The sequence below is a fragment of the Pleurodeles waltl genome, chromosome 2_2, assembly GCF_031143425.1.
Source record: "Pleurodeles waltl isolate 20211129_DDA chromosome 2_2, aPleWal1.hap1.20221129, whole genome shotgun sequence".
Classification (NCBI taxonomy): domain Eukaryota; kingdom Metazoa; phylum Chordata; class Amphibia; order Caudata; family Salamandridae; genus Pleurodeles; species Pleurodeles waltl.
Genome location: NC_090439.1, coordinates 926,439,245 through 926,461,013, shown reverse-complemented (window position 1 = coordinate 926,461,013; position 21,769 = coordinate 926,439,245). Strand labels below are relative to the sequence as shown.

At 40.7% G+C, this 21,769-nt stretch overlaps 1 protein-coding gene across 2 annotated transcripts in view; it reads right to left on the bottom strand.

The window, feature by feature from the left end:
• Positions 1-21,769, bottom strand: part of LOC138282759 (fibrocystin-L-like) — a 455,872-nt gene that overhangs the window by 57,606 nt on the left and 376,497 nt on the right. For both annotated transcript variants that reach the window (XM_069220630.1, XM_069220631.1), the window contains exons 68-72: positions 20,739-20,850; positions 20,538-20,654; positions 14,725-14,890; positions 3,642-3,874; positions 160-327 (exon numbers count right to left, since the gene is read on the bottom strand). In XM_069220630.1, coding sequence (XP_069076731.1) covers positions 160-327; positions 3,642-3,874; positions 14,725-14,890; positions 20,538-20,654; positions 20,739-20,850 — 796 coding nt within the window. The remainder of the gene's footprint in view (positions 1-159; positions 328-3,641; positions 3,875-14,724; positions 14,891-20,537; positions 20,655-20,738; positions 20,851-21,769) is intronic.

The following is a 21,769-nucleotide window of genomic DNA, read 5'->3' as shown; positions in this document are numbered from 1 at the left end:
TTGGTGTAACCACTGGTAAATGATTGTATTCTGTCCTGATCAGTAAAATTAGCTTTGGAGTCATACAAGCAACATCTGCTTAATGGGTCTTTCTAAAAATTAAATCACATATCATAGTTTTGACTTAAATTATCGCAATGTATCATTATGCTTGCATACCATTAATAAGATCGATGTAACCATCCCCCAGTACCGCCACTGGTGATAACCTTCTGGTCTCTGTATCAGAGTCAAGGCTCTCAATAACCAGCATCTCATAATCAAGTCCTGTGCATTGATAGCTTTCCCAGGTTGACATATAGGTACATGCAGAATCTCTGATGACACCTAGAAATATAGACAAATATTAAAGAATTATAAAAATATGTTTTAAAGTCACAGTTAACTCTGAAATCTACTTCACAACCAAACGGAAAGAATACAGATGTTTTATCACTTATTATTCTTGTGAGGATTTGGGTGTACTATATTATATGGTTTGGTAGCCCTATTGTGCAGTATACTCTCAAATACTGTCTTAGGTCCAGTCAGGTACATTTACGCAACCTTAAGCTCAACCCTGTGTAGCTGTGAGAAGTAAGGCTTAGCAAAGGAACAATGTGTCAAGCACCAACCAATAAAATAAGAAAGTCACACAACATGAAAGAAACACAACACCAATTTATAAAAAATAAAACTTACTTCTATACATTTTTAGATATGTCAATCATTAAAATCCACCGGAGGGTTCTGGAGGTACAGATGTTAGATGCATTGACCAACAAAAGGTTTGAAAACTTGATAACTCTGTCCTGTGTTGGGTGACCAAGTCCATCAGGACCTAGGTCTAGGGGGCCAGAATGGACATTTTGAGCAGTTACCTGGCCACCAGAGCGTTTTTAAAGAAAGATCTAAACTTTACAGTATGACAAAGACGACTATGGAGTGGTCCTGATGCTGAGGGATGCAGGCTTCAAGATGCTCAAGGATGGTCCTAATGTCATGCAGTCCCCGGGGGTGAAATTCCATCGAGCCCTCGGTCCACAGGTGGGTGGGGGTGACTCTGTCTACAGACCTTGGGGTCCCACAAAATCTTCTTTGCAGGGTTCCATCGACTGCCAATACAGACCTTGCGCTTTTGCAATGGTACTTTCATGGTGCAAGTCTTTGGTGGAGGCTGGTGTCCACCTTGGGTGATGAATCCAGTCACAACCAACACTCAGAAGTCCAGCAGACATGGGTGCATCTTTTCGGTATCTCTGAAATGTCCTTTGGGATGCACAGTATCCGGTAGAGGCAAAATGTTTGTGGTGGCTACCACAGATGCAACTTGGGCTCTTTCAACTTTAATGTCCCCGGTGTCATTCTGAGGGGGTTGGGGCAGCCAACTGACCCTTGGAGTCTGCTTCAGAAAGGGAATCAACTTTTACCCAAGCCAGGCATGCAGAACAGGGTACAAACTCTGCTAGCCCAAAGTAAAGCAGGTGCAGTTGCTCCTTTCAAGTCCAGTGGTACTGAGGGTCAACGTGCAGAGGTTCCATTTTTATCCCAGGAAAGTGTCCCAAGGGGACTACGTGACCAGTAGTCAAAGGGCTACTGGGTTCCCTCCTATCTAGTGGCAAAGTTCCTGTGTTGCGCATACTCTCATGATTGTTTTTGCAGTCTCCCATTTGTCACCTGGAAGGAGCTCAAGCAGCGGGGTAATGTCACTTCAAATTTGCTGGTCTTAATGACCCTAGATGGCAAGAGCATTGACTGATCTGATGAATGCTGCAGCCATGGCACTTACTCTTTTGCCAAAGGCATCAATTTCTCTGGCTTCGCTATCAGGAGGAGTGGAAGCAAGAGTCATTGGATGGAAAGTTCTGTTGGGCATCTGCAGCAAAGACAGAGTCTGGTCAATGATGACATTTCCCCGAAGGTCATCATATACACTAAGGATCTGTAGAAATGGAAGGGATGTTACTTGTTTGTAAGGTGGCAAAAATGATCAGGCTACCAACACCAAGGTGGCATTTGATGAGAAGTTAACCATTGATCAGGGGCCTGTCGACAATGAGGTGACATCCACCATGAAAGGGCTTTTGATGATGAGGAGGTGTCTGTCAACCACGAGGAACCACTCAATGACAAAATGGCTGCTGAGGACGAAGTGACTGTTGACAATGTGGTGGCCATTGAGGCAAAACCTTTGTCAATAATGGCTTTTCAGTTGACAGGATTTTTCCTTTGGGTGACAGTTCAAGCTAGAAAGGAGACAGAACATCTTCCACAGCTGATCACTTTTGCGGCTGAAGAGTAAGAATGGTGGATGGATGCATCAAGAGAGGAGGCAGAATGCAGTCTGTCAGTGTGTCCTTGCCTCTAGCACACCAAATGTTTTTTGTGCTTTTCTGAAGTTGTTAGAGGGGCACTTATCGTAGAATCATCCATTTAGGATAGGGCATCACCAGAGAGGGAAGTACCTCTCTAGTGTCATCAGAAGAATAAAGAAAAGCATCTTTATCTGTCATGAAAGGTCTTAGAGGAGAAAATCTTTCAGATGTCACACCTGGATGCTTTTGGATAAAGACAGTAAATGTGTCAAGGTGCAAGTCACTCATAAGCAATTTTTCAATGCACAAGTCAAATAGACCTTGAAGAGTGGTTTGTTCATCTTCTGTCGAGATAATGACAATATGACTTTAATGACTTAAGGTCCAGATGAGAAAATGTCCCAAAAACACACTCGTTATGCTTAGCGAGTTATGATGGGTGTAGTATTTCTCCATGGAAGGTAATACTGAGAAATCTTGAAGTTCTGACAGAATTAATATAAATACAGCCTATCTCTATCTTTGGGATTCCTACCTTCACAGGTGACATACAATAGGAAAGACAAACTATGGTGGCCTCTAGGGAAAGTGAGAGTGGTTGGTACTTTCACCTCACTGGTCAATGTTTGGGTGTTTTTCAATGAGGTAAACGTGCCACAAAATAAACTGTTCAAGGGCATATGGTTAGTTTAGCAATGGTTATTACTGTTTTAAAATCTTTGGGGTGTCCAGCCTAACATGGAGGAATAATGCAAGCATGTGAATCCAAGAACAGTCCAATGGTTGACAATATGATAAATACCTGTGGTGCATTATATCTGAATTCACCACCTTGAATTGACCCACAGTGACTTGCAACCAGAACTTCACCTCTTGTTAGCAAAGGGATGCACCTCAATTGCATTGTATCCTGGTACCTAGTCAGGAAGCAAGACTGGAATGCAAGATATGAACAGTTGGTATATAGTGGAGTGTAGCAAACATGGAAATGAAGTCAAGGAGCAAAGCAATCTGGGCCCAAAGATGGGGTTTACAAAGCTCTCTATACTGTGCTGGTAAAAGACACCATCAGCATTGGTGGCTGCACCCTGCCTAGCAGCTCAGATAAGAGGCACACAGGGGAACAGAGAAAACTCAGGCATAGGGACTGACCTTGAGGAGCTGTAGCAGCATGGCATGCTGAGAGTCAAATATCTGCTCTGAATTGACTTAGATTCCTGTTTAGGGGAATGTCCTACAATCAACTCAAAGCTTGAACAGTTACACTACATATAAAGGCGGTTTGTGACAAAAACGTATAAACTCTCATCAGCATACAACAAATGCCAAACATGTTATTCTTCAAACCTTTATTCGGGGCTATTTGATTCACAGGTATTCGGCTGCCATTGAGGTTTGTTAACATCACTTTTGGAATTCGATAGTCTCCAATTCCATAAGATGCAACTTTATCCCACTGGTACTCAGATTGAGCTACCACAGAGCCAGGGCTTCCAAGGAGAGATCCGTCAAGGTCCTTCAGCAGAGCTTTCCTTTTGGCATCGCAAACCATGTCCACACAGTCGGATGGATTTGCTTTTCTGTATGAATCAGAAAAGGTGAAACATTACCATAGGTTTAACTAAAGATTACATTTTTGAGAAGTACTGGCAGTTTATTTCTGGAAACAAAAGATGGAAACAACGAGAAAATGCTCACATCAAGCAATGTACTTTGTAAATAAGAAAGGTACTACCTCTCCTCTGCTAGCATAATGGATCCAGACTCCAGACTCAAACTTTACTGTAGAAAGTTTCTTTTAACATGAACCAGGGAGAGCCAGAAGAATGCAGATTTAGAAAGCAAATACCAAGAGATTAAAATGAGCTGAATCAAAGGAGTGGAAAACAATATTGGAAAAAACTAGCAATCACAGATTGATATGAAATGTTTACTCGCATGACGTGGATGATTGTGTGTTACATTTTGCAAGCTTGCACGTTACATCCAATATGAGAGGAAAAATGCAGGACAGGGTTTAGGCAATCAAGACATAAAATGAGGAGTGATGGAAGTAGCTCAGAAAACAACTCCAAAATCCATAATCCTTAGAAATAAGGAATTCTCCTTATAGTGAAGCCATGAAAAAGTAATGAAGAACAACAGGGCTGAAATAATCTTAAAGTATGCTTCAGGTGGTGCTAAGGATTAAGTCTTGGAAATTGCCATCTTGTGTGGGATGTATACTCTGTTGAAGAAAGGGGTTTCAGTCCAGACAACTTGAAGTACCTCCTAATACCTGTGTATCCCTAACCAGTCAGATGTCTGTAAAACCACTTACATCATCTGAAATGGATAACTCTCCTTCCCCTATTGAGTAACCACCCTTAATGCCTATATTTTAGAAAGACTGGACCACATCAGTGGAATTTAGCTTGGTCTCCCTACCTGTGCCACCCAGTGTCTTGTAAAACATTCAAAATGTGTCAATGGGGGACCTCTTTGGACAACAAGGGTTTGCCAATGTTTTGTCCCTGCTCCATTCTCTCAACTGGCTCTCGGCTCCAAAATGTCTCTTCTTCATGGTTGCTTGTGTTACACATAAAGTATTCTAGAATCCGGTACGTGTCTTTCCAAAGTTGTATTTTCACAAATATTCACCTTCCCACACACTGCTATCAACCTAAATATTCTATTGACCTTGCTCTAATTCAAGAATTTCTGAAGTAAGAGGCAAATCCCCATTTGTCAGAGAGAGAAAGAGACAGAGAGAGAGGGAGAGAGAGAGAGATATCTACTCTGGAATTCTGCTCCATCTCCTTACAAAAGGAATCAACCACCATACCCTTATTTCATTCCATGACCATGGTGTCCTGTAAGATTCATCTACATCAATGCTTCATTCAGGCTTAAAAGCAATTGTATATACATACACGTCAAACACAATGAAGTAGCCATTATTTTAAAGGTATTTATGAGAAATTGGGCTGTTGGTTGGTAGGAGTGTGAGCCCATGTCCAGCAAGAGCCACAAACACAAAAAAGTCATTAAACTAACCTGTGCTCAGCACTGGGTAGCTTGGCACAAAAAGTAGTCAGACTTAACTTAGAAGCAATGTGTAGATTACTTATGCAGCACACAAGCAGTAACAAAGTGAACATTAGAAAAATTACACATCAATTTAGAAAAATTGAATACATTTTAATAAATTATTTGACACCATAACAACAAAAATCCAATCAATAGAACCAGACTTCTGAATTGTAAAGTTTTTAGAAAAAAATAGAGACTGAAAGATCAAACTGCCAATCATGGTTATCTAATCATACAGGACCGGCTGAAAGTAAAAAAATATGGGCGACTGTGATGGAGGGCAGATCGGATACAAGAAGTGTGACCTGGTCAGCAATCACATTTGAAATTAGAAGAAATTTTGAGAAAATTTTTCTGAGAAAGTAAAGTTCAGCATGGGAAGTCTGCAGGCAGTGTTCAAGGAGGGAGCATCAGCGTTGGGGAGCTTTGGGTCAAAGCCATGTGAAGATTTCTATGCCCCGACTTAGTCATTTTTATATGTAAGTCGAAAATCTCCAGAGACATGGGGCAGGAGGTTGTAGCCAGAGTCAAACCCACAAGGCTGGATACTCTTTTGGTGAAAGAATACTGAACAGGATTTGCTGCTGCGGAGAAGAATGTAGTAGGAGGAGCTGCGAAGTGAGGCCTTCCGGCGATGGACTTTAGGTGGATAGATGATTAGCTGGGTCCAAGTCTCCTCCTGCTCCTCAGAGCAGTTTTTAGCCAAACGTTTTGTATTTTGGCTATCTGAGCACCTTTAGCACCCCAACCCAGTGTCCAGGACTGGTGGGACACCACTGGGGGTTCAGGATTCACTCAGGCTGGCACCAGGTGTGGGTTTAAGATGGTGGGAGCCTGTTATGTGCCTGTGGCTCTGAGCAGGAGGCCAACAACCTAGCCCATGGAGCCACTCTAGTAGTCCTGGGTGAAAGTGCAGAAGCAGGGCTCAAACTGCAGGGCTGGCCTCTGAGGGTTCAAGGCAGGCTCCAGATGGCAAAGTAGCCCTTCCAGGTACAGCAAAGCAGTCTTACAGAGTGGCCAGCAGGTCACATCAGCAGGCAGGCCTCCGAGAGTCTTTTCCACAGGTCCAGAAGTGAACTGAAGAGTGAGCTTGTGGGGTCCTATTTTTATACTCAGTGTCTACTTTGCAGTTTTGGAGAAGTTTCTAGAGGTTTCTTCTTTGAAGTGCTTGACATTTCCTGAACTCTCTCCCCCCCCTCCACCGCCCAGGCTCCAAACAACACAGGAACAATGCAGTGGGGACTACTCCATTGTGTGAAGGCAGGGGACAGCCTATTCTATTGTAAGTGAGACTGTGCTCAGCTCTGCATTCTCATGTCACCAGAAGATGTCACATTCAGGCACACCTAACCTCTCTATTGATGGTGGTCTGGGAGCAATTCACAAAGTCTAACTGCCAGCTCCACTCATCATGTGACCCAGAAGAGGCTGCAGGAAGCAAATGGCTATACGCTTATTTTCCTAAAAGTGGCATTTTCAAATTTGTAATTACAAATCTGACTCTATCATTCATTAAAGAGAATTTTTCATTACAATTTCATAGGTAGCAAACATGAGTTGGTGATCTGGTCCAAATCAACAGTTAACACTTATTAAAGGTTATAAAGCAGCCCAACGTTATCCTATGCGACAGGTCGGCCTCAGAGTAGTGAAACACAAATTTAGGGGGTTTTCACCACCAGGACATGTAAAACTTAAGAGTACATGTCCAACCTTTTAATTACAGTGCACCATGCCCTATGGGTCACCTAGGGCCTACCTTAGGCATTTTGTTTTATACAATACAAGGGAGAGTTAAAGGCTTGACAAGGGAATAAAATTGCCAAGTAGAATTGGCCATTTAAAACTGCATTCAGGCTGCAATGGCTACTCAAATGGGTGGCACAATAAGTGCTGCAGGCCCACTGGTAACATTTAAATTATAGCTCTGGGTATAAGATATTGTTAGAAATGGGGTCTTTGGTTGGCAGTCAGGTTACCCCCTGTCCAAGCAAGGACCCTCACTTTAGTCAGGGTAAAAGAGAATCACCCTCAGCTAACCCCTGCTTACCCCCTTGGTAGCTTGGCACGAGCAGTAGGCTTAACTTCAGAGTGTTAGCTGTAAAGTATTTGTACCAACGCACACAGTAACACTTCAAAATGACACAACACAGGTTTAGAAAAATAGAGAATATTTATCTAAATAAAACAAGACCAAAATAACAAATATCCACATTACACAAGTCAAGTTATCAATTAAAAACCAAAAAGATTCTTCATGTAATTTTAAACACAACGCTAACGCTGCAAGCTTGAAAATGTACCCTGGATGCGTTAAAAAAAAAACCCGCACGGGCGAGTGTGCATCAAAAAGGGCTTGCAATGGGTTGATTTCACTCACGAGTGAGACCTTGCGTTGTTTCTCCTTTCGTCGGGTCGGCGTGCATCATTTCTCTCTCCACAGGAGAGCGATGCGTCAATCCGGTCAGCACTCTTGGGTCCGGGCAGGCCTTACATCGTTTTTACATGCCCAGCGGTGTTTGCGTCGGAAATCCAGCTGCCCCATGATCCGAAAACCATGCAGCGCGGGTAGCGATCTCATTAGCCTCAGTCTATGATGCTGCTTGTTGTTTCTCCAGCCGCATGCGTCGATCTTCCATTCGCGCTGCAGGTGAACGTCGATTTTCAGCCGCGAAGCTGGCGGCGCATCGATTTTTCAGCCGCAGATCGGATCTTTTCCACTGAACGGCAGTCAGTGCGTGGATTTCTTACTCTTGGGCTGCTAGCTTCTCCTTTCAGTGCCCCAGGAACTGGATGGGCACCACTTGGCAGAGTAGGAGTCTCTCCAGAGACTCTAGGTGCTGGCAGAGAGAAGTCTTTGCTGTTCGTGAGACTTCAAACAACAGGAGGCAAGACCTAAATCAAGCCCTTGGAGAGTTCTTCACAAGAAGGAAGGCAGCACAAAGTCCAGTCTTTTTCCTCTAGCATAGGCAGAAGCAGCAACTGCAGGATAGCTCCACAAAGCACAGTCACAGGCAGGGCAGCTCTTTTTCCTCATATCTTCAGTTCTTCTCCAGGCAGAGGTGCCTCTTGGTTTCCAGAAGTGTTCTAAAGTCTGTGGTTTTGGGTGCCCTTCTTATACCCATTTTTCCCTTTGAAGTACGCCTACTTCAAAGCAAAGTCTCTCTTGATTGTGAAATCCTGCTTTGCCCAGGCCAGGCCCCAGACACACACCAGGGGGTTGGAGACTGCATTGTGTGAGGGCAGGCACAGCCCTTTCAGGTGTGAGTGACCACTCCTTCCTCCTAGCACAGATGGCTCATCAAGAAATGCAGACTACCCCCCAGCTCCCTTTGTGTCACTGTCTAGTGAGAGGTGCAACCAGCCCAACTGTCAAACTCACCTAGGCAGGGAATCCACAAACAGGCGGAGTCACAGAAATAGTTTAAGCAAGAAAATGCTCACTTTCTAAAAGTGGCATTTTCAAACACACAATCTTAAAATCAACTTTACTAAAAGATGCATTTTTAAATTGTGAGCTCAGAGACCCCAAACTCCACATGACTATCCGCTCTCAAAGGGAATCTACACTTTAATCAGATTTAAAGGTAGCCCCCATGTTAACCTATGGGAGGGACAGGCCTTGCAACAGTGAAAAACAAATTTAGCAATATTTCACTGTCAGGACATATAAAACACATTAATATATGTCCTACCTTAACGTACACTGCACCTTGCCCTTGGGGCTACCTAGGGCCTACCTTAGGGGTGTCTTACATGTAAGAAAAAAGAAGGTTAAGGCCTGGCAAGTGGGTACACTTGCCAAGTCGAATTTACAGTTAAAAACGGCACACACAGACACTGCAGTTGCAGGTCTGAGACATGATTACAGAGCTACTTATGTGGGTGGCACAACCAGTGCTGCAGGTCCACTAGTAGCCTTTGATTTACAGGCCCAGGTCACCTCTAGTGCACTTTACTAGGGGCTTACTAGGAAATCAAATATGCTAATCATGGATAAGCCAATTACATACACATTTCATATAGGAGCACTTGCATTTTAGCACTGGTTAGCAGTGGTAAAGTGCCCAGAGTAACAAAAACAGAGTCCAGCACACATCAACAACCTAGGAAACAGAGGCAAAGAGTTAAGGGAGACCATGCCAAGGATGAAAAGTGTAACACATATACCACTCTACACTCTTTTCTTACATATGGAAAACAGGTGTAAACCAATTTACCATGTTTAGCGGAATGTTCACAAGCACTTGTTAGAAGTGGTAAAGTGCACAGAGTGCTAAGGGCAACAAAAACGAATTTCAGCAGAAAAATGGAGGTAAGCAGGCAAAACATTTGGGTGATGACCACTCTAAGCCTGGCCATGGACGTCAATTCACCAAAAAGCTAGGGGCAGCGGAAGTGACATCACAGGCCATTTCACCTTTACTTTCCATCACACACACATGCTTCCATATACACACATACATTAACTCATACACACACTCTTTTACTTAAGCACACTCTCACTCGCAAGCATGCACACAACAAACATTTAAATGTGTTTTTTTTACTTACCCCAACTACAAAGGAGGGTCATATTCCAGATATCTGTACTCTATTTTTTATTACACTAATAGCGAATAATAAATTATTATTCACTATTAATGTAATTATTGAAAACAAGTAAGTGGGGCCCCAAGCAACGACCATAAGCACGAACTGCCCTGATGTTGCCACCTCTGAGGCCAGGGGTCTCAAAGGCAGTGCCAGGGGTCGCAAAAGGCAAGCTGGGGGGTCGCTGTTGCAACCCCTTGTGACCCATAAATGATGTCCATGAGCCTGCCAGGTCTAACAGTATTCAAAAATCTAAAATGGGATAGAATTGTTAATCATTAACCTTTAGCAAACTAAATCCTTTGTATAAGCACAGGCAGCTATATGCAGTGAATTCATGCAAACCCTGAGAATTACCCACCACATCAGAGAAAGGGAGCTGATAAAAATGGAATATGATGTTATTTTTCTTTGCTCAACATGTAGAGAAAACCAACCATATGCAGGCAATAAATTTACAAGAAAGCAATCAAGAGAAAAACAAGGATATGAGTGTATGTTCTGGACACATGCCTTATCTTCGTATATCAACAAGTGGCTAGGTGCGTTGTATGTTTTAACTTAAAGTGTGTTCCAGTTACTGTTACTGTGGTTAAGCAACATATTCCACAAAGAGAGATCAATTGACCACTGTACTTATCACTCCAACCCACAAATCTAAGTCAGATCTTTGCCAAAGAAAGAAAGAAAATTATTTAGTTGGTCCTTTTTATTTCAAATAAAAGATGTACCAAACCTTGAAGACAATACACCTTGGCGGAGCAGATCATCAACTCTAAGAAGATTCCCTTGAGAGGATAGTGTGTCAGAGGTCTAATGCCTGAATACGCACATATCATACTATGCTCTCCAACCACTTGCCCTTCGCTTAGCACAAAGTGGCTGATCCACTTAAAAGGCATGGAACAAACGTTGATATAAAGGTCTTAACAGTTACACATGTTGATATCCAATGATGTTGCTAAATTTCAGTAGTCTGTCCATAAATGCTTTGGACATAGATCGTTTAGAGCAGCTGCTCTTAAATTTTTGTATTTCGTGGACCACTGCAGAATCATTATAGGAATCCAAGGATGCTTGCGGAATTATTACTGGATTCGAGGAGCCCACTGGATCATTAATGGAATTAGGGGATCCTGGCCTAAGCAATTTATTTGATTTAAACTTGAATACACAAAGATACAGAAACAAGTATATATAAAACATACACAAATGATTACATTTTAATGGAAAGGATGGAGCTTTTATAAATTTGACTTTTAAAGATGTAGTGTTATGCATAACTGTAGGATATCACGTTGTCTTTTTTGCTCTTTTTTGTCTGCATTTTAACTGAGGCCACCAATCTTCCACATTATGGGGCTCATTTACAAACTTGTAGCTTTGTTTCTGGTCCAGGGAGGATCTGGCCTGGCAGTTCGGGCTGGACTGTTCCCATGGGGAACAGGGTCAAGACTGATTTGCATATGGCTGGGTCTGAGCTGGAATGGCATGGCAAGCAAAAAAACTGATGGATTAAACCCAGATCTGTGACTGGGGGTGAATGTTTGATTTGTTCTGCATTCCGTCCATCTTCTGATGCTTTTGCATTTGCACTCATTTACAAACCCCTAGCGCTACTGCAGTGTTACTTTAATTGATGCTCTGGTGGCACTGTGCCCTTTCCCATATTTACAAGGTTGTGCTAAGCCACTTTGCATGACTTAATGCTGCCTTGTAAATATGGTCCCCCCAGCACAATTTTCTGCAGCAGAGGGGGGTGCAATGGGTATTGCTGTAGGCATTTCCATGCAACACCCTTTGCTTTTGACACTGCCCCAGATTTACGAGAAATCGTAAACCTGAGGAAGCGCCAAAGACTACGCCACCCCAGGGGTGGCGTTAGAGTGGTGCAATGTGGAGAAATACTTTTATTTCTCCTCGTTTTTACTTTTTCTATGTATGCGCATTCTGCAGCACACATAGAAAGAGCAAAACACCATTACTGACTGTTTATGTGCAGGAAAGAACACCTTCTTGCACATAAACAATCATTCCCCCCAGTTTCTTCACACTAAAATAAAATTTTTAAATGTTCCATTTTGGAGTTTGTGTCTTTATATACACTTTGCTAATCTGTTAATATTTTTTTGATTTCCCATATATTCGTGGACCCCCAGAGTAGGTGCTGTGGACCCCCATACCACTAATTAAGGACTACTAGAGCAGCACTTCCATAGATACTGATATCAATAATGATTCCCTGACATTTGTATTCATAATCATCTTCAAGTTGGGTCCCTTACATAGGTCCGACTAAATGTATGCAGAGTGTTCCAATCTCAATAACTTGCTTTTTATGTTTGCAATTAAACGATGACTACCACAATCGGCGTTTTCTTTACAAGGTACATTGCCCCCCACCCCCAGTGTATATATAAGGGCCTCATCTAAAGGATGTTAAATGCTCCAACTGTAAACCTTGCTGCTCGAGTGCATAATTTATGGGCGGGGCAACCACAAGGTTTCTGCCCACGAAGCTGAAAATAAGGTAAAATCCTTCACCTGTTGAACCGCTGACGTGTCACAGTGACGTCAACCCAATTTACCTAGTGTGGATTAACATCATTAATTTGCCCTATCCTCATTGCAAGGCAGTCCCTGGCAAGGAATGCGAACAATTGCTCTGACGTGCAGAAACACAACTTCCTGCGAATTAGTGACATAGACTTTTTGCTTTACCGAAACTAATTCGAAAGTTTGGGAGTGTGAGCCAGACAAACCAAAAAGAATGCTGAATGGGCCAACCCTTCTCCTCTGCCTTTGGCGAATTCATAGCACCTGCAACACTGCAGGACAAGATGGTATTAGTATTTCGTAACTAGGAATAGTTTGGACCGGGGCAGCCACGTACACAAGTTCCTATCCAAGATATAGCTCAGAACGTGTCTTAACTAGAATTAGTGTTTCCAGCGGAATCTCAACTTTTAAATATTTCTTTCGGAATCTTCTTCAAAATATTCATTATCTAGTTTGACCGGTGAGTTTTATGAATGTTGGATGGCATTCAGAACGTCCCCTTTGCAGTCTTTACATTGCTCTTGGAAATAAGATTACCAGGCATTCCCGTTCCTCTCTCCGAACTACCTCGATCTTTTTAGTGTCTTTAAAAGAGGGCAGTACATACAGGGCGTCTTTAGCGCCGGTGGCGCCCTGTGCGACCGTCCTTTTTGGGCCCTCCCTACCCCATGACCACCTCCTCGGTTTCCCTCACTACCACAGGGCAAATGTGCCATTCATTTCTTGATATCCCCCCACCTTTCTCAATCATTCGTTATAAAGCGCTTGTAAAGGCTGGTTTACTAATCCACTCAGCTAACCACATAAAATATAGTTCTGTTCTTTGTAGCAGGCACTTTAACTCTCTGTACTACTTTATGGCGAGTCAAAGCTGCCCAAAACTCCGACCTCTCTCTCCAGCAGGAACATTCATCACACGCGGTATCCTGACATTTTTTTTTTGCTTCCTGAAAGCTGGACGCACAAGAAACTTTTCAGCAAGTGCTTTTAAAACGTAAGTTTCATAAATTATTGCTAAACACAGCGCCCCCTGAGGTCAGCGACCCCTAATCTAGGCCAGCACCCGGTGCGGTCGCACCGCTCGCACCACCGTACTTAATTGGTCTGTGTTTGAGAATTAGTTGTAGTAGAACGGAATTTCACAGCGAAAGCCCTCCAGTTTTAAGCCGAAACAGCCTTTAGAAATGTTCAGTATTAAAGCACTAAAATGCCCGAATCTGTGGAGTGCAGCCTAACAGAGCCAATATGCATGCCCAGTTTAAACCATTAGAGCCATACGTAGGTGGAAAGATTTCATTGATTTAATGTTACCTTAATTGGTAGTCAATATGGTTCTAAATCTAGCCCATATCTATCGACCATCAACATGGATGAACTTGCATTTTTAATGCTGCTGAATTTTTTTTCTTCTTTTTAGTGCTGTTACAGTGAATATTGCTCAGTGCATGAATTGTACAGAAAAACAAAGTCATACTTCAATACTTTAAATCTCAGTATTGAAAGGGCAGCAAAATACAAGGCCTTTTGACGGGCATGTGAAAAGTTGCTCACTTCATCCATCATTGTGTGCTACACGAGTCTTCTCTGGCATCTATTGAGGTCAACCCATGCATGTAATTTGTAACTTTCAGTGAATGACATTTCGCTTTTTGATTTGTATTTTTCATAGAGATCTCTTTGTCGAGAAAAGCTATTATTTTGCCCTTGGAGCACGTCAAACCTATACAAAATGTGTTTTGAATTAATCGTATCCAATATAAACCGTAGGTCTGTATTGAAAGACTGCTCACAAGACATTTATTAAAATATGTCTATTTTTTCTAGAGATGTGAAGTTTGTGCACAATGATATACGATCGCCATGTACCCTACGCCAAAAGTGGGCCAACCCATCTCCCTCTGCCTTTTGAAGAACACATCTCGAATTTCCTAGTAACCCACAGGGTACACCTGGACTAATTAGTACCCAAATCTCTGCCCCTAACACCACCAAACCTGGTACCTAATATTTGACTATGCACTTAAAAAAAAATGCAAGTATGGGCTAATCACTTTATCTCCCAGTGCCTCTTTTCTCATATCTGATCGAGATTGTGAGGGCCTAGGCAGTTTCAGTGTTCAGTGTGCACTGTTCAAAGTATTCATCCATTTACACAACACGGATGTTGCTTTACAAACAAACTACTACTTTTGATGCAGTTTCTTACCCCACATCCGGCCTGTGTATGAATATCTTTGCCTCGTGTGCGGTGTCAGCCATCTGGATTCCTGATACGTGCACCGGGTGCTGCAGGTCTTCATTCAGCGGATTCGTCATAAACATCACGTTTGTTTCGACTGAACAGACATTCTTAAATCCAACGAAGAGAGAATCTAAGAAGAGGCAAATGCGTTGTTTTTTACATGTTGTACAGTACTTATACAGCATGTTGCTTAGAAGTGATGATGCAATCAGAACGGAAGATATTAGAACCATAACACACATGTTGATCAATGAATTTTCAATTAGTACTTTTTCATTTTTAAATGTGACAAGCGTACATTTCACTTTCACATATTTTCAAAGAAAACTTTTTAGTTGTCCAAATTGATCTTCCATTTTAAAGTCCAGATTTCATGGTTACTGGGGAAAACAGATAAATGGAGGGCCCATAACATTAGAAATGTGGTAGCTCGAGAGGGTAGTAGGCGTATTTGTAATTCACAATTCACTATCATATATTCACTGAAAAAAACAAAGGTTACAGGACACTATCACTCATTGCCTAAAGTTACCTGCCGGCACAAGTCACAAGTTATTGTTTCTTCAGATAAGTATAACTATAAGTATAACTGTTGAATTTCTATGGTTTTGTATGGGTAAAACACCAACTCAACTATAGAGTCCCTATAAACTTTGTTTTTTCCAGTGAATTTGTAAGTTTTTTTTTAAACACACCCGTTAATACAACCAGTGCCAGATTTACACAAGGGGCCACACTGAGTCCAGCTGGAGATCCACGAATAATACAAAAACAATTGGGTAATTTTTTGGACATAAAGGACCCCTCTATGTGTCCTCTGGGGTCTGGATACATGTATCCTGACCCCTTACGTATTTTTGCACTGTTTTTTCCCCACCCGCCAGCCAATGCAACAAACAAAATGGCGGACGCAATTTTCTGTCACATAGCAGACAGCCAATCAGGGACTTGCTTTTCCCCCGGATCCGTGCAAAGGATCCGCGTCTCTACATATCTATATTTGTCAACCTTTAAAGTGTTTTGGGACCACCCTTTTTCTTGGTCCCCCCTTGAAGGATTACCCTGAAACTTTCAAGACACCGGATGCATTAGGGTCATAATAGTTTTAAAAATCACGTGAAGATTCATTAAATACTTTGCATGACCCGCAATTCAGTCAAGAGTTTGACAGATATACATTTGGCACTAATAAAATACAAGTTATAGGCAAAACAAAAAACACTCAGTCTATGGAAAAAATGGTCTTAACTATAACAATATATATATATGTATATATATATATATATATATATTAGGTAGGTATATATATATATATATACATACATATATATATGGTAGGGAGTTATAGTTAGGACTTAATTCCCATAGACAAACCATTTTTCGTTTTGCTAATAACTTTGGCGCCATTTGACAAATGTTCACAACATGTTCACAACTAGTTTGTCACTCACTTCAGCTGCTGGTTAGAACGTTTCGGGGTGATTTGTCAAGTGGGGGCCGAGAAAATGAGGATCCCAAAATACGTTTTCTCCATGCAATTTCCTGTAGGGATTTTGAACACGACTACAGCCCTAACTGCTGAACAGAATCACACCAAATGTGGCAGAAAGCTACATCTTGGTCCAGAATGATTGGTGCTAGTACCTAGAAAGAAAAAAACAAAACATGCATGGTGTGCGTGCCTCCAAATCACGCCTGCCGCAGTGTACTTTTGATTTTAAAACTTTAGCCACACTGCACAGGATTAGGGATTTAGTGCAGCATGGCTAAAATCGTTGGCAATGCGGATAGGCCACAAAGACGAGACATATTGGCTTTGCCAATGCTTGTCTATTTGAAGAATTTGGTATTCCTTGAGAAGATATGTATACTGTTTACATGTAGCAACTGTTACTTCCTTTAGGTGATAAATGGTTTAGGGGTCAATGACAATTTCTGCCAGAGCACAGATGCCTTGCAACAGAAAAGTTAGTCCAATGTCGTAGAAATATCCCTTCAGAAATTTGCTGCCTAACAGACAGGTTTGCAAACAATTTTGCAATTCGCATAAAAATGTACCAAAAACTAATAAATGATAACAATAATATGTTAAATAAGTACTATTACCATTATTATTATATTCTCACAATAATAAAAAATAAGAATTGTGGTACAATTATGATTATTACGGTTACTGATATTAATAATACTACTAAGAAAAATAACAGTCTCAAGAGTCTAGTAACTCGATCAAACGGGTGAAAAAGACAGAAACACTCTTGGAGATTTGTGTTGGACCTACAGAGAAGAAAAAGTCGCTAATCAAAAGGGCCGAGTCACAGTAAGAAAAATAACTTAAAAAAATAAATCTTGTGGCATTCTATGATAACGTAGACCAGACAAATAACAACCGAAACTTTATTCCAAAATATAGGCACACATATGAAGAATGAAACATTCATGTTTTTTTACTTCTTTACATGGTCAATGTTGACACACGTGATTTGGTTTGAAGTGTAGTGAATTTCTTTCTGACAGAGGTACCATGACTGACACAAGTAAAGGTGTCAGTCAGACTTGCAGCATACCATGAATGTATTTTTAGTTAGGAGAACTATTGCCAGAAGGAGATGCCGATTATAATAAGAACTGCTCTTTTGTATGCAGAGATTGGCTCAGCACCAGTGAAAATTGTGGAAGGACCTACCAGCAGATCCTACCTTGGAAGCAGAATGTTCTCAAGTACTGCTGCTGACTTTCAGTTCATAGGGGAGTCCAAACGTAAGAGCAACTCTACGCCTGTGGGTTCGAGGCCAGCAGGCTACCCTTTCTGGCAGCAGCCATGGAGCTCAAAGATGTTTTAAGGCATGGGCTCAGTGGGCAATGGCCTTGGTCCCCACCTTCCTGAGGCCCCCTTGGTTAGGTAACTTTCACCTTATTTAGCCTCTGACTATTCTGTTTCTCTATCTAAACCTCTCTCTTTCTCTGTTTACCTCTACCTCTCTAGTCAGTCTCTGGAGTCCTTGTAAAACACTTCAACATTTTTGAGTGATGCTATTAAAGTTCAACATACAATTTAGTATTGTTTGGAATTACATAGGCTTGAATTAGTAGGAGAAGGGTAATACAATTCAAATGTGTTCCGTTCAGGCCTCCTAAAATATGTCTTGCCCTGGACCCCCAAAACCCTTAAGATAAGTCTGTGTTACTTAGATGGTACAAACTGGGCCATACGCAGCTATGCAATTAACTCCACCCCTTCAGCTGCTGAATACCAAAATGAGCATCTTGACTGCTGACGGGGTGTCTGCGTAATCCTGGGTCAAATACTTTCTCTATTATGTATAAGAAACCTTTACCAAATATTGAAGGAACAATCCCCATAATATTTATAGCATGTGCGCTGATTTATATATATATATATATATATACACATACACACACACACATATATGTAAATATATTCACATATATATATTATATATATATATATATATATATATATTATTTCTTCAACAGATGGACTGTTAGCCATCTGACGGCTGCACCGATCCCATCACGTATCTCCCAAATCTCGAAATCAATTAAATCCAGAACGCTCGTATTTAGTTCATGAGTTTATTTTCTTGTGCAGGTAATCCAGAGTCCCAAGTAAAATGTCTGTCAACGCGTTTCGGCAAAACGCCTTCTACTGGACAGTTTGGCTACTCAGCCAACGTCAATTTCATACAACTTTTGAGTCCTTCATTTGTTTCCATAACACTATAGTGTACTAAAAAAGTGGCGGCCATCTTGGAGTGTGTAATAATAATTATTTAAATACAACGCTTAATCAAAGGATAAACCTACATTAATACCAATTTTCACAGATAAGATCAGAATTAAAATTAGAGAGTCCTATGTAATAATTATTAGATGATAAATATAATAGGCAGAGAGACAATAGCTTCCAATAATTCATAATGTTTGATCATATAAGAACAATACTCAAATAACAGGAAAAATGCCCGTATAAATATAAACGAATGAACTATAATATCATATTTTTCAATTTTTAAATATTTACATTCTCATTCGTTATATGTATAAATAGTTATTAATAACTAATTCATATCCTGTATTAAAATTATGTTTGATAGTAACAATGAGTGTATTGTGATGCTATAATGTACATCTAATGCCTATATAATCAACTCTGATTCCTCACTGTCCTTATCTGTATAATAGGTGATTCCATAGACACTCATGTGAATAGGTTGTATTTAAAAAGAAGGCCTTAGCAAAAAGTGCAAAGTGCTGAAAATTTAAACTAATAATAAGTGCAAAAGAGCATGTAAAGTGCATTAAAGTGTTGCAAAAACTCCAATTGAAGCAACTAGTTCTATTAATCTCTTGGTCCATATTATAATCTATATATATTTCTATATCTCTATAGATGATATTTAATATTCTACATTTGCCAAGTTACAGGGAAATAAAATCAAACAGCCATCATCAATGGCACAGAGCAGATCTATATATGAACTTGTTCCATCTAAATTTCATCAGACTGTAGTATGAACTCAAAATAAGGAAAGTTAATCAGTTATATCCGCTTTGCAAATTCCATCATGGCATGTTCATCTAAGTTAGTTATGATCTTCTCATCCATCTTCACCCAATGTAAGTAACATACTGTTAAAATAGCACTACTGTTTTTAAAGTTAGAAAACATAGGGAGTCTCTTTTTAAGGTATAACTAAAAGCAATAAGCGAAGTATTCTCATCTAAGATGAACATGGAGCTCAGCATCAAGATTGTGCCCGAATGGGGACTCAGAGCCCAATAGTAAAATCATCTTGGATTCCAATTGTCTGAGCTCAAGCGTTCTATTGCCGCCTCTGGGATTGTTTTTAATATGTTTGATACCATAAAAAGCTAGAGTATCACATTCTCCTTTGTGTACTTCCCAAAAATGTTTGGCCAGAGGATAGGTTTTATCTTGATTTTTTATGGCTCTAAAGTGTTGTAGGAACCTAACTTTTAACTTATGAATGGTACTTCCAATATATTTTTTATGGCATCCACATTCAATGACATAAATCACAAATTCAGTGTCACATGTGATCCGGTCTTTGATCTCACAGTGACGGCCATCAAAAGTTTGGTATTTATGTGTATTTTGAGCATACTTACAGGCCTTACAATGGCCACATTTCCAAAATCCCAAACTTTTTTGGCTCAACCAAGATGTATTAGTTTTTACTGAAAAATAGCTTCTGGTTAGATAGTCTCCCAAAGAACGTGCTTTACGAAATGTTATGGACGGATGGGTCTCTATATGATCATTAATAATGGGATCGTTCTGTAAAACATGCCAATTTTTTTGGAGTATAGTTCTTAGTGAATCATGTTGTTGATTATACTGCAGGAATATTCTAGGTGCTGAATGTTGGAAATCATTGCTGGTCACTGTGTTATTAAAAAGTAACTCTTCTCTGCTTTTATTCCGTACTCTGTGTAATGCATCATTTAAGATTTTTGGCGGATAACCTCTACTTAAAAACCTGTCCACCATTGCCTTAGATTCCAAATCATATTGGTTCTCATCAGAGCATATTCTGCGAGCCCGCAGTAGCTGGCTATATGGTATGCTCCATTTAAGTGCATGAGGATGCCCACTATTGGCATGTAATATAGAATTATATATATATATATATAAATAAATATAATATATATAAACACACATATATATATATTACTTTTGAAAGATTAGGAAGAGCCATCATCAGAGTGACAGTAACACCTTTCACACCTACCTTCTACAGTCATTAAGCCAGTAATAGCATTGTAAGACATCAGCCCTGCATGGGGTTTTCTAGGGGCCCCATTGTGTCCGGAAGCGAAGGTTGGCCAGCAGATCCCACTTCTACCGCCTATGGTGTGAGAAGAGAAACACATTTTAACACACTATTGCTGAGTAAACGCCATATGCGATTCCCACGGACAAAGACGCTCACCATTCGGAGGCCTTGTGCTACGGTGAGCGCTGCTGAGCTCTATATTAGCATCCCTGTTGGTGAGGACATCAGAGCAGTTGAAGTTCGGACTGCTTCCCACAAGCAATGATTTCTGAAAATAGAAATATTTGTTTTTCAAGTGTCATATATTTGCCTTTCACTTCAAAATGAGAAAATATTCTAAGTGCACAAATGCATCACAGATCCATTCGAGACATCACCCTGGTGCACTGCAACTCAAATGCAACTAAACTCAAATCATCTCCTTTATAAACCGTCTTTATATTTTATAATCTCTTTTTAACACTATTTGTGTTGAAATAATCAAATGATATAAAACCAGCTGCTGTAAGGGTGATGCAACCGTCAATGCAATAAACGTCTTTAAACTCAGGTGCGTTGAGTGATTGCTATGGTGCCTAAAATATGGAGGAGCATAAGACTGGCATGATTTCCAAAAACTACTGTGCACTCAGTAAACAACTTGAAGTTTCAACTGCAAAAAGTCCATGTGAGGTAGGCACTCTAGAAATCAAATTTCCTTTCAAATCCATTTTTTTGTATTCAGCATCCTCCCAAACAGAGGGTTGCCCATTCAAACAATTATTATTCTGAAAACAGAACTTCCCCAGGGCTAACCAATCAGTAATCTTAATCTGTAAATAAGGCTATTTAGCAACAAATGTTTAGCTCCTGCTCCAACGTTCACACCTCTTGATAGGACACATTCGTCAATGGTTCAATCTTCTCTATAAATATCACACTATACCTATTACAAGTTATACCACAAAACTAATGGCAAGATTTGACTAACTGGGTTTCTCTCAGTCCAAATGCTTGAAGGAAATCTAAAATAAAACCCAATGCTCGTGGGATTCGCAGGGGATTGTTACGAGTGCTGGTACCTTCAGACGTTCCTTGAGCTGATCTAGAATGAATGGTGTTGAATGCTGCAGCAGTCTCACCTAGCAGCAGTCACTGAGTGCTTGGGCAGAAAGCAGTGGCAGCGTATGCTTGGGAAGAGGGCAGTG